Genomic DNA, 18,635 nt, shown 5'->3' on the forward strand with positions numbered 1-18,635 from the left:
TCTGCCCATTTGCTGAGCCTGTCCAGGTCAGCCTGGATCACCCTCCCATCTTCTGGTGTGGATGCTTTGCCCCTAAGTTTGGTGTCATCGGCGAACTTGGCCAGTCCACTTCTGACGCCAATGTCCACATCATTAATGATTTGGAGGGTTCAGATTCGATTCAGAGAGATTAAAGGGTCTCCTGATTCGATTTGGATTTGGAGATTCAGCCGCCAAATGGGGACAAACCTCTCATAACTACAAAAATGCATGGTATGAGTTTTAAAAGTTTCAGCCAGAATTGTTTGTTCTTCCATATATTGTTTACAATATTAATTTCAGTCTCCCAGTTGTCTTTACGCACTGTAAGCAACTGCCTAGAAACCATGTTCTTGGCTGAACTAAACAGAAGAGTTGAAAGGAGGCAAAATATGATTTAATCTATAAAATTCTACTTGGACTATGTTCATAAAGATTCTATAATGCAGACCTATGATGGCAAATGACCTACCAGGAATAGTAAACTTTTTAGTTTTTATAAAAGGTACATGATTTATAGAAAAAAACCCCCAAACCCTTGATATTACATAATATAGACTTGAAGACAAGGTTTACAATGCTGTTCAAGACCTATTATAGACTGGGACTTTGAAATCTCAAATAAATATAATTTAAGATTTTATAATCTCCAATATGCTTACAACTGAGATTATCATAAAAGTCATCCAAGTTTAATATTTGGATCTTTATAAAGATCCTAATGCTTTGAAGGAAACCCTGAAAAACATTTTCTTTTGAAATGGTGTAATTTTGTCTATTTTTCTGCTTTCACCTAATAAAACAATTACATATCTCCTAATGGCATAACAGAATCTTAGCTCTTCGATGTATCACCTATGAACCACCTATTAGATCATCTATGCAATCCCATTGTGCATTACATTTCATTCCGTCTAATCTTTACAATTTCAATTAATAGAAATTATATGATGACCCTCTGACGACTGTTCCTTTGTCTAGCAGCCACCATAAAAATCTTTTCTAATAGCACTACATTTTCCTTTTCTTAATTTGATCTCATTACTTACAATTATACACCAAGGTCACAGAAACATGATGGGATAAGCAGCTAAACCCCCATAATTACACAGCAGTGGCATCAAAGTCTTTGTTCCCTCATTTCATACATGTGGATAATTGAAACTATGGATGACAAATACATGTAACAGTTCAATTTGAACAGTGGACATTTAGAGTTTCCGATTCCCTGGTACGTTTGGGTATCTACTTCTGACAACCTGGAGGCAGATGAGGCAGGAAAGTGTTTCTTCCTTACTCTTCACCTTTTTGAGCAAGTGAAGGTATGGCTAATTTTGTAATGGGAAGGTGGCTGAATCCCTGATTTCTCATGCTCACAAACTTTTGCAGCAAGTAGTTGCTTCATTGTAGATTGTTTCAATATTTTTTTTCTATTAAATGATCAATAGACAACAATGTTGGTATCAAAAAAATTATCCTTATGCCTCAGTCAACACCATACTGAGATAAATTAGATTGTTCTCTCTCTCAGAGCTGTTTTAAGTTATTTCCACACACAGACATACCCTGGCATCAATTTGCATTTGTCCTTGGGTTTAGAAAGATTGTTTTATAACCATGTGAACTACAAACTTTGGTACAAAAGTCTGCTTTGGATTCCCTAGCTCCTAGGGCCATGTTCCATTTCATTCTACTTGCCAACCTAACTTGGGTCATTCAGAGAAACAGGGGCATTCCCATCTCAGCCATTATCTAATTCCCAGGCCATACTCCCCACATTTCATAGGCATTTTATACTTTCTGAAGTTTTTCGGATAAGAATGTAGATTGCTATTCACCTCATAGGATCAGGCAAAGAAGAATAAATCAAATTTTAATCAGATGTTTATTTCTAATAAACTGACTACTTAAAAGTGGGAAGCATTAAGTGTCTGATTTAAAAAAAAAAAAAAAATCAATGGATTTATGATAGTGAACAAACCCAGATACAAAGATTTGATATCTTTATTGATATGCAATAAAAATCTCTGCACCCAAGTCCATTGTACAATTCATTGTTAAGTATTATAGCAGAGTGCAAGGGGGAGTGAACTAAAAAAAGAAAGCCACGAAAGAAATTAGTATCTTATCCAAGACTCTTTAAAACCCCCCCAATAATATTAACATTTAGAATGGCACATCCAGTTAGATGAAAGAATTCAAAACAAAACTGCATGAAAGCAGGGACTTAATATTTTAGTTCCCATTTGTTAGTTAGGATCTGTCAAGAATTCCATTATATGAATGCTAACCCTAACCATGTCCAATCAATTTTAAGTAAGTTTTGAATATGCAACACTGTATCGATATCTACCTTTAAAAAGCGAATATTGCATTTGCTGCAGGATCACCTTTTTTCCCCTTAAGCTAACTAAATGAGAGAGAACATGACACTGACACACTACAATTTGTTGACATGTTTCATAGATTTCATAGACATTTGGGCTGGAAGGGACCCTGGAGGATCATCAGGTCCAGCTCCCTGCCCCAGGGACAGGAAGTCAGCTGGGGTCATAGGATCCCAGCAAGATAAGCATCCAAATGCGTCTTGAAGGTGTTCAAAGTGGGTGCTTTTTTGTTACTATACAGAAAAAAAAGAGTGACAAACCTGTACTCTGGACTAAAACTAAAATAATGAAATTATACTTGTTTAAGGATGAAATGATTCTAACCTTTAGTCTTAAGACTAACGATTAAAATCATATTGTATATTATAGTTAAAAAGAAACAAAAAAATAATTTACAGAAATTAAGGATTTGGGTTCCCCCCCCACCCCAGAATACTGCCTTGAGACTCCTGGACAGCCCACATAGAGCTGCATGAATCTTTGGTCACGATTTGATTCGACAGAGATTCGGCTCAATTCAGTAGCCAAATCTTGGATTCTGAATCAAATCAGGAGACCCTTTAATTTCTCCAAATTGAATCGGAACCCTCCAAATCAATTCAGAGAGATTTGGAAAGATTTGACAATTCGGACATCGACACAGCTTTAAATGTTTTTTCTACATACCTCAACATACCAAGTGGCTTGTGAATGCTGAGATACTGGGGCAGATGAAGCGTCCCACAGGAGCACGGAGGTGGGGGGTGGTCCGCAGCACACTCGGCAGCAGACTTGGAAGTGAACCAGAAGCAATTCCGGTCCACCAGGGAGTGCACGGGCCCCTGTGTCCCCTTCAGCTTGGTGACTGGTGCCTCTTGGGACTGGGAGGCACCCGGGGTCCCCCTGAGGCCGAACACTGAGTTGGGGGGTTGCAGAGGGGTCCCCCTGCATGCTCGGTGGCAGACTCAGAAGTGAACCAGTACTCCCAGTCCAATTCCAGGTTCACCACTGAGCATGCGGGGGACCCCCTCCCCCCCCGCACTCCTGTGGGACGCTCCATCCACTCCACCATCACAGCGTTCACAAGCTGGTACTTTGAAGTATATAGAAAAAACATTTAAAGCTGTGTCTATGGCCGAATCACTGATTCTCTGAATCAGCATCGAATCTTCAGATTCAAATTTGGCTGAATTGAATTGGGACAGTGATCTGAATCAATTAATTGAATCACTGTTCCTGATTCAGGCTGAATCCAAATCAAATATGACCCATTTCGCACACCCCTAGTCTACAGTACTAGCACACAGCTTTCTTCCACAGAGCCTGGGAAACAAGTAGGAAGAACTGGAAGTCCTTGCACGGTTATGAAACTAGGATGCGATTGGAATAACAGAGACTTGGTGGGATAGCCTGCATGACTGGGGCACTGCCATGCATGGGTACAAACTGTTCAGGAAGGACAGGTAGGGGAGAAGAGAAGGAGGAGTTGCACTTTATGTAAAAGAGGGATATGATTGCTCAGAGCTCCAGTATGAAACTGGAGACAGGCCTGTTGAGAGTCTCTGAGTTAGGGTCAGAGGGGACAGCAACAAGGGTGATGTGGTGCAGGTCTGCTATAGACCATCAGACCAGGAGGAAGTGGTAGATGAGGCTTTCTTCAAAAAGCTAGTGGAAGCTTCCTGATGACAGGCCCTGGTTTTCATCGGGGACTTCAATCACCCTGACATCTGCTGGGAGGGCAATACAGCAGTGCACAAGCAATCCAGGAAATTTTTGGAGAGTGTTGGGGACAACTTCTTGGTGCAAGTGCTGGAGAGGCCAATTAGGGGCCATGGTCTTCTTGACCTGCTGCTCATAAACAGGGAAGAATTGGGGGTAATGTAGTAATGGTTGGCAACCTAGGCAGCAGTGACCACGAGATGATTGAGTTCAGGATCCTGAGGAAAGAAAGGATGGAAAGCAGCAGAGTGAGGACCCTGGACTTCAGAAAAGCAGACTTTGACTCACTCAGGGAATTCATGGGCAGGATCCCAAGAGAAGCCAGACTGAGTGGGAGGAGTCCAGGAGAGCTGATTGTGCTGCCAAGAAGCCAACTATCCTGATGTGCAGGAAGACTAAAAAGTGTGGCAGAAGACAAGTTTGGCTTCATAGGAAAGTCTTCAGTAAACTAAATGAAAAAAAGGAGCATATAAGAAGTGGCAACCTGGACAAATAACTAGAGAAGAATATAGAAGCATTGCTCAGGCATGCAGGGATGAAATCAGGAAGGCCAAAGTGCAATTGGAGCTGTAGCTAGCAAGGGATGCGAAGGGTAACAAGTAGTATTTCTACAAGTATGTTGGTAGCAAGAGGAGGATCTGGGAAAGCGTGGGTCCATTACTGAATTGGGGAGTCTGCAGCATGGGACAACAGGAGATCCCATGGCCAGTGAACTCAGGGTAGGGGGACACCCATCCATGCACATGGTAGTGGTGGACGGGGGTTGCCAGCATATACATACAATGTAGTGGTGGGAGAGGCTGCCTGCACATGGTGCTGTAGTGGGGGCTGCCAATGCATGCACATGTACACACGCACCCCCCCCACACACACACCCACACAGAATAGCAGTGGGGGGAGGGTCACCTGCGCTTTTAAAGTCCAACGAGCATTGTTAGACATACAACTATGGCCACAGAGTAATGCCCTGGTGGACCTAGCAAGGGAAGATGTTTTTCCTTTTGTAGTCTGAATCTGAAGAGGAATATGAAATATTTTCTAGCAAGAGAGGTGCAGTACAAGTAGTTATAGGGAGAATTCTAGAACAGTTCACTTCAAGAAGGACATGGACTCATTGGAAAGAATCCAGTAGAGAGCAAGAGGAATGATTAGAAGCATGGGAAGCACAACTTCCGAAAAAAGCTGGAAGAAAAAGGGTTATTTGGTCTGGGGAAAAGAAGACTCAGGAGGGATATGGTAACAGTTTTCAAATACCTCAAGGGAGATTATAGATAACTGCTCCTTGACTGTTTAGAGAGCATAAGTACCTCATCTATTTGGATCACTTTCTTGGGGAAAGATGCCTATCTTTAGGGAGTGTTGTAGCCTAAGTATCAGGCATCCATAAGCCTGATCTGCATCTGACCCTAAAGTCTTTGGACCATTGGAAAAGTCCAAATTTTGCACAACCTCCTCTCATAACATCAAACCCAGCTTCTGTTCTCTACAGCAGCTTCATACAGAATACTGAGAAAAGTTCAAGGTCTTTTTCTTATTTTTGAAGTGCTCAATAATCTGGGCCTAGAATATTTAAAGAAGCTACCTAAACCTCCATGATGAAGACTTTGATCAACTACTCAGCTCCATAGGGACACTGGAACTTGTCTGTGTAGGCAACACAGCTTTCATACTAGAAACTGTGGAATCAACTTTCATGGAAACTAATAGCTAAAGACAACATCACTTTTTGCCCCGAGTGCATGATGCACTTTTTCAGTATTGCCTTCTTTATTACTAACACACAGGAATGCGCAGATTTAAAAAAACCTAAGCCAAACCACAAATACAATTTTCTATGCAGGTAGGCAGATCTTTCTGTAAGTTTTTACCTTTTGTAACAAGAGATATCTTGTTACAGATAATAACCAGTTCTTAGTGAATTATATACTGACAGCACAATTAATCACTTACCCGCCTTTAATATAATCAAGAAATGAAACTTCTGTTTCGATTAGGAAGGAAAGCAATGTTACCTATAAGTAAATAAAAGAGAATCAGTCATGAATTGTCATTCTTCACGTGAAACACAAGTTACAAAAAAAAGTCAGGTACAACATTTTTAGAAGCTAATAGTTATGAAATTTCTCCCATTATAAGGGATCAAAGGAGAAAATATGTTCATCAAATATTTCCAATAAATGTCTCCTGGAAAGATGGAGACATCATGAGACAAATAATTTCAATGACTTGGTTCTTATTCTAAAGTGAAAGAGTGTGGGATGAGGAAGAACTTCAGGGAATGTTGCTTCACATGAGATAGAAAATAAACCTGGTGGGAATCACTGTCACTGCAAGTTGCACAGTAATGTCAAATGTTAAACCTAGTTGACCCATTACACAAGAACTTCAACCGTAATTGACAAACTATATTAAAATTACCTACATATATTACAGATCACTTCACATTTTAGAGTAAAATAAGAGACCTTTGGGTAATGACTTAAGTCAACAACAAAAAACCCAATGAATTAAAAACATATAGAACAAGAAATATGTTTTATTTTAAGTAATTTCTTTCCCTGCCTATCAATGTCAAGCTTAAAGCTTAAGCACTTTCTTCTTCACCAGCTTTCAGTATCCTAAGTCTAAGTCTGTTCTGTTTTACTTATAAAGTAATGTGAAGTCTCCTCACAATAAGGGATGCCTCTCAATGAAGACAGCTTAATTTAACTAGGCAAAACAAATCTTAATGACTGAGACACAGACGAAGCTTACAGGAGAGGCAAACAACTTTTTCTTTACCTCCAAGACAACCACAACAGAAGACATCACAAAATCTTTATTATATATAATCAGTATTCAGAAAATCACTGCTACTACAGCACTAGCTACCTTTCTCTTTCACTTGCTCTGACATGCATCATCTCTAAACTTTGGTGATCTGAGAATATGAAAGCTATAAGGCATATTCTCCTTTTGTGAACTAAATTCTAGAGGCTAGTAATAGTTTGCTTGAATGTAATTTGTAAATTAAATATCATCATTTTAGATGGTGTATGGAAGGGGGAGGCTGTCTTATTACTCCATCAGCTTTTCATAAAAAAAGTGCACTCATAGTTGTTTGCAAAGTATGAAGGCATGTAGAAACAGGTATTAGAATAATTTGATTGCACAAATACAAGGAGACTCTTTTTTGATAGCCAGGATGGAAATGGACATATAAAATAACTGTACTTTTTCTTTTTAGAGAGTGGTCCTTAACAAAGCTTCATAATCAAATTCTATTTCTACTTTTAATACAGATTTAACACAACAGTTTGGTTCCTTGTTTCCTTCAATGCCCAATACATTGGTGCATCATACTACTACTTTGCGGCAGCATATTAAAACCTACCCATATGCCAACATGAATACTAACAAAATGCCAACATGAAAGGTAATTGTTCATTGAATAAAATCCTTACAAATTACTAGACTTGCTGGTTTAGCCTATTCTGAATTGTTTACGAATATGTATAGAGAAGACAAATGGTACTTGCTCTGTTTATAAACAAAATCATAAAAAGAACCTGAAAGCGAGGATTTTTTACTTCAAGACTGCAATCCTGCACAAAAAGTCCTGCCACTTTACTGGGGCTGCTCATATAAGTCCAAATAAGCAATGTGTATTTGTAAAATTAGGGCTCAAATTGGTATTTTGGTTCAACTTTCTGAAATGGAAATTCTCGACCATTATATTTATTCTTGATTTTCCTGGATGCCTGAATATTACATCAGCATTGCAGATTTTATAATAGATCAAACTGATCACAACTGAGAAAAAATGGGCTCCTGTCTTATTAGAAAATAAACAACATTAGCTATCAGCTTGTACTTTAATGAATAAAAAGAACAAAAACACTATTAAAAAGTGTAGTCACTGCGTTTCTTAACTTTCTTTCTAACCCCAAATTAAAGACCTAGAATCTTCCTTGTTAAACCACTGGAGGCATGAACACTCATCCCTGTTTTGTTCATTTCTCAGAACACAAATGAATAAATACACATTTATACAAATTCTTAAAAACGAAATAAATTTTAGATTTCAAATAAAAATCAATATTGTCCAGCCCAACAACTCCGCACTTTTGGCTTTTACTATGCTATGCCTAATTCTGAACTCCCAGGGAACTCAATGTTACATTTTGGATAAAGATTTTGTAGACATCAGTCATGTAATCAGAGAAAAGGGAAAGAAGAAAAACTGTTCTAGGAAATGTTTAATGTTACATTTTTAAAAGATGGTATTGCTTTTACACTGACAAATTGTAGCTTGAATACATTTTATTTGAAGGAGTTCAAGCTCGGAAGGAGTTTAAGTTGGGAAGGACAATTACTAAAAAAAGTATTCACTTACTGTTCCAGAATTAATATACTTTTTCTTTTTTCCTTTTTTCTTTGGATTTATCACCTGGAAGAGTAAATGAAACCAACAGAAATAATTTATGTATCTGACATACTGAAAATTGTTAAGATGCTTTAAAGTAGTCTATCCAGGTACATGCTAAATATATCAGGCATACAATTCACTTGTGGTCCCCAGCACAGGGGCACATGCTTGTTTCAGAAAAACTGAATTTAGCTTCACAATAACCCAGTATCTAACATGCTGTTAGTTGCAATATACAAATACGGAATGAAGAACAGAGAGATTAAAGCAAATAATGAACATCAACTGTGGATGTCCCATCTGAGATGCCCATGACTGTTTTTCAGGGAACTTAGCATTGTATAGGATTTTATTTGGTCAGAGTTCAGCACTCACTGACATCAGATGCACTTCAGAGTTCGATCACTTCTTCAACCAGGCTCTGGAAGTCTCGTTTCTTCACCTGCTAAGCTTTATGCCATTGTCCTTCCCACTTCTAATCCATTATCTCTCAGCCCCCTGCCTCATCATGCCTAGATTTGTTTCTTCACCCTTCTCCATTCTACTTGGACAGCAGGAAAGCATCTCCTTACTCCCAGTTCTGGTACTTTGCACAACAGCAGCCTCTGGTGGTTATGAGGACCCACTACAAAGAAAATACTGCTATGAGTATTTTCTGCTGTGAGTACAAATACTGACATGAGTACCTGGCAGCCCTGCTTGGAGCTTGCTCAGTTGCTCTACAAGGATGGTAGAAATGTATCATCTGGCCAGTATATAGGGACTGTGTGAGGATGGCATATTCTCCAATTCTTCACGGAGATGGCGTTTCCAACAATGATTTCTGTTGAACCACCTACCATATTTTCGATAGAGGTCATTCTGAGAAATGAATGAACCATTTTTCAGAACATTTTCCTAGTTGTTACATACCATCCTACACTGCAACATATAATATGGATCAAACAACATATAATATGGATCAAACTACAGCCTATACTCCAAAAAAAAAAAAAAAAAAAAAAAAAAAAAAAATCTTGGGAGAAACCCTCTCCCACCTTCCCACACCTGCTACTGGCCTTCAAACCACCCCCAAAACTGGCCCAACTTGCCAGTAATTAACAGACAATAGATATGACACAAGCCTTCATTAATAAATTCAAAACCCATCAATACCTCTTACTATTACCATGATCAACCTCCCCTACAACAAAACCACCAAACTCCAAGGATCCTACACATCTATTGCAGAATTTGGTATGCACCAAATACCCTCAAGAAAACTATGTGGGTGAACTAGACAAAGACCGCACAAGCCAAATGAACTCTCACAGAACAAATATAAAGGACAGATGCACAAACACTGATAAGAGAACATTTTTCACACAACAACTGTTCTCTTTACTGGTACTATATGATTTAGGCCTACATATGTAAGTTAGCGTAAGTCATGTCAAGTTTCCATTTTGTTGATGTCAAGTCTCCATCCTGTCCCCAGGGCTGGTTCTGTAACCCATAACTCACACCTACCCCTCCTATGCAACTTGGTTCCTGAATGAATGGGGATGAATGACGGTGCTTGCGAGACAATGGCAGTACGTCTAAAAATAGCTCCCTCTGAATGACCGAACCATCAACACCAATACCGGGACCAAGGACCCAGCCCTTGGAACCACCCTCAGCATTCAAGAAACAAAAGATGAGGCAACCCACCATTGTTCCAGGCTGCACATGCTTACTAAGAACACCTGAAGTCCTCTGGAACAGGACTGAACTTGCCTGGACAGGCCCTCCCATAGGAGATCAGAGGTAGTCTGCCCCATAAAAAGGGGTAGTGAAGACTGACTCCTTGGGACACCCTCCCCATCTGGACCAGCACCATGCCACACCACCTATCCACCCAGAGGCCCTGCCAGCAACCCCCTCTGGACAACGCCTGTTGGACAAAGACCTCTTTCAAGCCTGGATAGGTAGCTATCACCCCCACCCCCTCTTCAACCAAGGACTTGGGCTCTGCTTCTCTTCCCTACCTGGACTCCAACCCTTCCACTGAGTCTCCTTCTCCTGGGTGTGGGTGTGGGGGTGTGTGTGTAACTTCATGGGGCTGCGTAGCGTATTGTCTGTTTAATAAAACTGTTATTTGGACCCCTAAGTTGGGTTTTGCTTTATTATGGTTTGGCCCTGTTCCAATCTCTGCTCCTCACCCCTCTAACTTCTGTCTCATTTCTCCCTCTCCTGCTTTTGGCTCACTGCCACTTCCAACACCTGTGCTGAGCACCTCTTTTCCTCCAACCCCCCTTTTTCTTTGCCACCATCTTATCCCCACTGCATTTTCCTTTTGCCCTGAGCAACAAGGTTTCTGCCTCAGTTTCCTTCCTGGCTGTCTCCTCCCTGCCACCACTTATCTCCCCCCCACCCCTCCCCAATATCTCAGCTGTCTGCCTCAGTTTTCAGCCCCAAACTCCCAGGTTTCTGTCTCTCTCTCTTTCCTGGCCACCAGGCTGTTTTTTGGGGGTTTTTTCTTTCCCTTGCACCAGTAACCCCAAGTAATCCCAGGGCCACTTGATCTTAAGTAAACCCAAGCCTCAGTTCCTCAGTCAGCTGCTTCTCTCCAGTCCACCGGTTCTAATCCTGGTTCTGGCAACTTTCATTCCCTACACTTTAACTCTCTCTCTCTCACTTTAACCTTCCCCCAAGTATCCCAGGTACTCCAAGCACACACATACATATCATACCACCCAAGTTAGGAACTTACCTATGAGTAGGTGGGTTGTGTGTGTGTGCATGTTATATGAATTAGTGATCTGTGTATGCATACTGAGTATGTGGGTATTGACAACTGATTTTTGTCTAATTTTTAGTGTGTATGTGCTTGAATTGGTAATAGGTATGCATGTACCTAGGCTGGTTTGGATGTGTATGTGCCTGAGCTGGTAGAGAGACAGGTACAGAGAGAGAGAGAGAGAGAGAGAGAGAGAGAGAGAGAGAGAGAGAGTGTGTGTGTGTGTGTGTGTGTACCTAATTGATTTCTGTGTTTGTATATGCAATTGTGTCACACCCTCCTGTCTAACAGCACAATAGTGAGATCCTCAGAATTGGCCTGACCCCACAGGGCAACAGTCTAGTGGGCACATCTACGTGTTCATTAATGTGCCATAATTATGATGCATTAAATTAATGTACTGTAATTGGTGCTACTGTGCATTAGCGCACATGAACACTTTTTGTGTGATGCTTAATGCATAATGGACTAATCTACTGCGCATTAGCATGCTTTTTGCCAGCTGCACTAATGTGCAGTACAATTAGTCCAACAGGCATTAACCATCTTGTATAAATATACCTACTGTCTGCCTGCAGTGTCTGCTAATGTCTCTTTTACTCCACAAGTAATAATTTTTTTCTTCTTGAATAATTTTGCTCTTCCACTAATCAGATTACCTTTTGAACTCCACTTTTCTTGCTTTACAGACACTCCTTATAAGATGTTTTTGCTTCTGTTTTACAGTTCTTCTTCATTCCTTTAAGCAGTTTGCTTTCATTTATGTTTGGCGTAACATAGGCTTTTGTTCTACCTGCTATTAAGCTTAAGCTAAATCTGCTTCTTGTCCCAATGTGAGGAAGAGAAGTATGTGCCTGAAAGACTGTCAAGCTTCTTTTACAACTATGTAGTAGCGGTGCACTGATAAATTGGTGCCGTATCAGATTGGCACCAATAAAAGGAAAATAAAAATTATCAGCTATCAGCATTTTGTTTTTGGTTGGTGTAGCCAATAATGTCACCAGTTAATACAATATGCCTTCTGTCTGGGGCCCCCATGGTGAGTGAGAGAATGAGACTGGGGCTGGGGCTAGAGGCACTGGCCAGCCATGGTGGTGAATGGGACCTGGGGCCGGGAGCAGGATGGAGCCATGGGTGGTGCATCCATGGGCACAAGGAGGGAGAGGGAGGCTCCCCGTTGCTGCATGCACTCCCCAGAGGAGACACTGGGGGGTCATGTGCCCCCCCAGATTTGTGCACTGGGTGGGCATGGGCTGCCTGCTTGGGCTTGGGGCTCTCCACTATGCTGCCATTGTTTTCCAGGCCCCATGCTGGCTACACAAAACCTGCCTGCCCAGCAGCAGTGGGGGCAGCAAGCTGTACCTCCTGCTACCAGGTAGGCAGGGGACATGCAGGCAACATGGAGCTCTTGGGGCAAAGGGAGCAGAACAGAGAGCCCTGAGCCCACAAAGACGTGCTTTAGTTCAAGTGCCTTGTAACAGGGTGGCCTCCTCATTAGGTCTTTGCTGGCAGCCCTGTTCCTGGGGCAACTGCCAGCTTCTCTTGCCATGCCTTGATGGAAAAATATGAGAGTTATTACTAAGGCAGGATGCTACCCATTGCTTGCCCTGCTGACAAGGGCCTAATACCCGCTCCGAACTCCCCTCAATGGGTCCCTCACATGCCTCACAGATGTTACTCTGGTGTTACTTCTCTGGCCTATGGCCGGCGCAAACTGGGCACAGCTGTAGCTCTTTCTACAGCCCCAGAGGAATATTCACATGCCATCCCCCTCTCACTGGGGTCTCACTCACTCCACTGGCTCTCACCTAGCCTCTGTCATACTGCCCTTGCTCAGGAGCCACTCTCATTCCAACTGGCCTCACCAGGCTTCAGGCTTAGCTACTGCCTGGGCATGGCCCCAGGTCTCTCCTCCAGCCTGAGCTCTGCCTCAGGGCTCCTTAATGAGCTCTGGGCTCCCCATGCTTGTTAGAACACCACCAGGGATGTGAAGCTGGAGTTATAAAGCTGCCCTGGCCTGCTTTTCACCAGGGAGGTAACTGGCCTGGCATTTCCTGGGGGCTCTCGCCACTAGGAGCATCACCAGACCACCCTTCCCCAGCAGGGTGCAGTTTTACATCTTACTCAGGACAAGGGGTCATCTCTTTGCCATAGCTCCTGCCCTTACTTCCTGACTATGGCCAGAGCAGCCTCTCAGCCTAATGTTACCTCCTTTCTCTTGCAGCAAACTGCAGCCCAGCTTATATCCCTGGGTCCAAAATGGCTGCCCTCATCAGGTACCTGGCTGCTGCCTGTTTTCTGCCCTTAAAGTGGCAGGCACCAAAGGTGGCCTGCCACATGCCCCCATCACCATTTTTAAGCGCTGGGACGTTGATCTCCTGGACAAGCTGCCCGTGGCTCTGTCCCACTCCCCACACTGGCCCCAGGTCCTATTCACTGCCTTGGCTGGGCAGTGCCCCCAGCCCTAGCCCCTCTCCTTCCCTCACTGTGGGGACCTCAATCTACTCCCCACCCTTTCCCTCCACAGACTTACCTGTACAATATTGCTGTCCCCACTGCCTGGCTGCATTCCTGTAAATCAGTTATTGGATTGGTATCAGCTGATATGGCTGGTTAATAATTAGCTATCAGTAGCAGCCAAGAAAATTGTTATTGGTGCAGCCCTACTATACAGTGAACTCACTAAAAGATACCACAAAAAACCCCTTTTTCTCAACAAGTTATAAGTAACTAAAGAGATGCTGGACAGTAATGCATAAAAATGTTGTTAGCCAAATATAAAACGAACCAGAAAACCAGTTTCCCTTCTGAATATATCCACTCTCTAATGTCAAAGTCAGTAGGAATACTCTGGGAGAAACAGAAATACATTTTCAAATTGCACACGGAAGTGGATGCAAAAACATTATTTTATTAATGAGGTTTATCAACTTCTCCTAACAGACAACAATTTAAGCGGAATCCATATAGCTCACAGCCAAGTATTTTTGTATAAAACCAACATGTTCTGTGAACGACAAGGAATGACAGTGTTCATTCTGAGAATCTTAATTAATAGAATGCAATATATTGGAAAAATTTGGTCATAAAGACAGGGAAGAAAGATAAACTCCAAAATTAATTTTTGTATGCCATCAGCAAACAATTAAACTTGCCACTGTTGTGATATATGACCACTCAGATGTAAAAAAAATAGGAAGGAAGAAAAGTAAAATATTAACCAGCATACATAGATATGCTGGTCAATATTTTACTTTTCTTCCCATTTTTTCACTCAAGTTCAATTAAATTTGCACAGAAAACAGGATTTATTTAATCCTTAAGAGTTCTAGTTCTATACCCACCTTTACTAACCTAGAATCCATATGAGCAACTGAATGTGGTTAAAACAAACAAACAAACATCTATTGGACTGAATTTAAAACTTCAGCTTTATTATTACAAAACCTTATGGGACTGGGAATAAAGTTCATTAAATAAGATCTTTGTTGCAACACAATAATAAAAATCTTGTACCTGCCATTGGTACTGTTAAAAGCTGGGGTTTGTTATAAGGGGTTATATTGTATTATTCACTCCAAAGGTACCCTCTCAAATACCTAAATTCTCTTTCGTCTTAATTCAATTTGTAGGGCCAAAAGATCCATCCCCCACTGTTTTTACCTAGTGTCATTTTTGGAAATAATTTATAATTACCTAGCAAATATGATTAAAAATAGACTGTATAAAGAATCAAGAGGAGGCTCTTCTCCCACCTGCACTGCATAGGTTTAAAAAAAGACACCGTAAGTTGTCAAGAGAAAACTCCTATTATAAAAGCAGGTAGGTTTTATGCCTTAGGCAACTGCCAAGATCAGACCTTTCTATACTACCCATTGCTATAAGGAGCCCAGGGAGACTGCTGAGAGTACATCAAGCAGGACTCTGGCTGTAAAAGTAGGTGGCACACATGTGGCTCAGGGACATAATTTTCCTGAATTACTGGGTTGCCTCTTCTATGTCCTCTGTAGCATTACTGCAGCATAAAACTGGACCCTTCTTCACTATTCCTGCATAAAGTAAGAAGACAGCTTCATAAAGCCACCCCTAAAAATCCCACCATTTTTTCCTGTTTGGTCGGGTTTTGTTTAATTGTAAAATCTCAAATGTTGATTAACTTCTCTCTCTCAAAGTTCATCCTTTCCTCTTCTTACTTAAAGGTCCAAGCCTGTTTTGACATCTGTTTGGTAGCATTAGTTATAGGCAGCAAAAAAAATGCTAAAGGTAGTTACCCTCCTTTATTCTTCACATATTATCCAGTAGTAGTTTATAGGAAACTGCCCCCTGCAAATAAAACAACAAAAAACCCACAAACCACCACACTTCTGAGGTCTAAAATTCAGCTTATGGATTGCTCACTTGTCTCCATTATCGCTTTTGATAGTCACTTATTGTGATTCATTATTCATGTTCCATAATTGGCTATTTGTATCATATGATACTGCATCTTCTCCTGAATTAGTGGATAACCCCTCTTTCCAAAAACACTGCCAAAATTTGAATGCAAACACTCATCATGCACATGCATTCAAAACAGATTTCCAAGAACCCTTGTGATCATAAGCAATGTGCTAATTAAAAGCGTCTCATATAAATGTTTGGGAATATACTAACCCATACATAACGAAAAGGACAGACTCTATTATAACGAGTAAAAAGAGACACTGTTGATACTTCAGGACACAAATGGACCTAATGTGTTTGGCTCTTCAATTTGCATAATAAACCCCATACAACACTGTGCTACCTAATGTTACCTCAGAAGGCTACACACCTCTAGACCCCAAAAAGGACTACTAAAAACTTTTCTATGTAAAGTAAGGGTGTCATGAATATTCTTACAATGAACAGCTCAAAAGCCCCTTTTAGATTCTTTGGGCATCTTTACATGTGCTCCTGGGCGGGCGCTTTAATTAGTGCAGGTTTTGGAAGCCACTCTAATTAAAGCACCCATAGCATCTTGTGTGTTCAGCAAGCTTTAGTTCAACAAGCTTTAGTTAAAGTGCCCACACTGGAGGTGTTGGGCATGTGTGTAGGTGCCCTTTGTGCTGAGACCATTTGATGGCCCACAATCAGTAGTGGTTACAGTCTCCACATCAAGTCTAGAAATGATGCCAAGATGTATGCTCTGCCCACTCCTGAAACATACACATCAAATTCCAGAAACCAAGACACCTTTTATATGGTGGTTTCCAAAGTGTTATGGGACATACCAAATCTAGTGTAAAAACTGATATAAAATACTAAATTGAGGTTACAAAGGTCACACTATTTTTAATTAAACTGGGCATTTTAGGGGTGCTTTATTTGCTATGCATACTCATTAAAACTCTTTTGTATTGAAAATAATAATACACAATAACAGAACTATCAAACAAAAGAAAAATAATTCTTGTTAATTTTATCAGAACAGGAATGATGATATTGCCCTTGTGCAAAAAACAATAGCTTTTAAAAACATTTCTGAACCAGTCTTTTTAGCTTCTGTTTTTTGGTGTTTTGGGTTTTTTTTTTGTTTTTTTTTATAATAGCATAACTCTGGTTTGATTTTAAAGTTTGCTCAATTTGACAGGACAAAATGGAAACATTAATTCAATTCAAAACATTATATCAGTTTCCTCAAAATAATAAAAAAAAATTCAAAATGGTTACCTCATATACATTGAACTGTGATTGCCCTCTAGACAATTCTCTGTAACTTGTTGTGAATTCTCCGATGAAATCATGGCTAGAAGAAAAGTTTTCATATCAATACATGCAGAACAAACTACTTTAAAGGCACAGTTTGTATATTAATGGAAATAAAAAATGGCTGATATATGAATTTACATCTGAGAAAGTAATGATGCTAAACAAAACAACTGTGCAATTCTGCTGATTTAGGGATAAATGCATGTTCATTACTCTTTCTCCCCAAATTATAATTCTGAGGAGATTTGATTGAATCTTTCTGTTCATATTACTTCAACATACAATTAAGGACTAGACTGTAAACCAACTCCAAAGAACCAATTCCAAATAAAGGCGAGAAAAAAACCCCACTCCTATGTTCTGTTAAGATGGTTGTTACACCAAAGGGGTAAAGCCAAGACTCCTCTTATTCCCTGTCCCAGCTTGAGGAGGAAAAACAGTGGCCTCACAGGCTACTCACAGATATCGAGAAAAACAAAACAAAACAAAACAAAACATCTTTTTACTTTAAACTTGACATGCTCCCATGCCAAGTCCAGCGCACGCCCAGAAGAGGCAGCGCATCAGTTGCAACTGGCTTTTTTAATATCTGTATAGATTGGGCACTTCAACGGGGCTTTTTTGGCACTTTCATCTAATAGCTGATTAATGGGCATGGGTGACCTGTAATTTGAAATAGAATTTTTAAAAATCTTATGATTTAGTTACCTATATAACTTATATTTAAAATACTACAATTCCTAATCAGAGTATAAATCAGAATCACAGCAAATTCGGGTTGGAAGGGACCTCAGGAGGTCATCTAGTCCAACCTCCTGATCAAAGCAGGACCATCCCCAACTAGATAATCCCAGTCAGGGCTTTGTCTAACTGAGCCTTAAAAACCTCCAAGGATGGAGAGTCCATAACCTCTCTAGATAACCTGTTTCAGTGTTTTACTACCCTCCTAGTAACAAAGTTCTTCCTAATATCTAACCTAAATTTCCCCTGATTTAAGTACTTAACTTCCCTTTAAATACTTAAATATAAATTTAGAGAAAGTTTTATATTATGAGAGGAGCAAGGCTAAAGGTTTTTCAATGACAGTGTTTCTAGAATGACTTCCAAGCACCACAAAATACATCAGAAATACACATTCCGCTTTAGTAAAATCCTACCTTTATCAACAAAACAAAAATCAAAAAACACCTACACAACTTTTCATCCTGAGGGGAACTGAGGGGGCAATCTGCTGCCCTGACCCCTTAAGCCTGGGAAGTCTGCTGCTTTCTGGGGGCCCACATCCTGGACATTGTGGCGAGGATCCCTAAGCTCTTCCAGCCCACAGACTGCTTATTCACGTAGGTGCCAATGACACAGCTCGAAGCGCTCCCAGCTGGGTCATGAGGCGCTACAGGGATTTGGGAGTGGGGCTAAAGGGTCTGGGGGCACAGGTGGTGTTCTCTTCGATCCTCCCAGTCTCAGGGTATGGGCTAAGGAGGCAGAAGAGGATCCAGGTAGTTAACTAAATACTGCGGCGCTGGTGTCATCGGGAACTCTTGGCTTCCATGACCACAGCCTGCTCTTTGGCAAGAGAGGCAGCGAGCTGCTGGGAAGAGATGGCCTCCACCTCTCTCCCCTGGGGAGGAGGCTC

General features: G+C 40.9%; 1 protein-coding gene across 2 annotated transcripts in view; it reads right to left on the reverse strand.

Moving 5' to 3' along the window:
• The window catches only part of CPNE8 (copine 8), a 293,497-nt gene that overhangs the window by 53,147 nt on the left and 221,715 nt on the right, over positions 1 to 18,635 (reverse strand). For both annotated transcript variants that reach the window (XM_019543521.1, XM_019543522.1), the window contains exons 11-13: positions 16,964 to 17,039; positions 8,479 to 8,532; positions 6,054 to 6,115 (exon numbers count right to left, since the gene is read on the reverse strand). In XM_019543521.1, coding sequence (XP_019399066.1) covers positions 6,054 to 6,115; positions 8,479 to 8,532; positions 16,964 to 17,039 — 192 coding nt within the window. The remainder of the gene's footprint in view (positions 1 to 6,053; positions 6,116 to 8,478; positions 8,533 to 16,963; positions 17,040 to 18,635) is intronic.

This window comes from Crocodylus porosus, unplaced genomic scaffold (genome assembly GCF_001723895.1).
Source record: "Crocodylus porosus isolate Cpor-Errol unplaced genomic scaffold, CroPor_comp1, whole genome shotgun sequence".
Classification (NCBI taxonomy): domain Eukaryota; kingdom Metazoa; phylum Chordata; order Crocodylia; family Crocodylidae; genus Crocodylus; species Crocodylus porosus.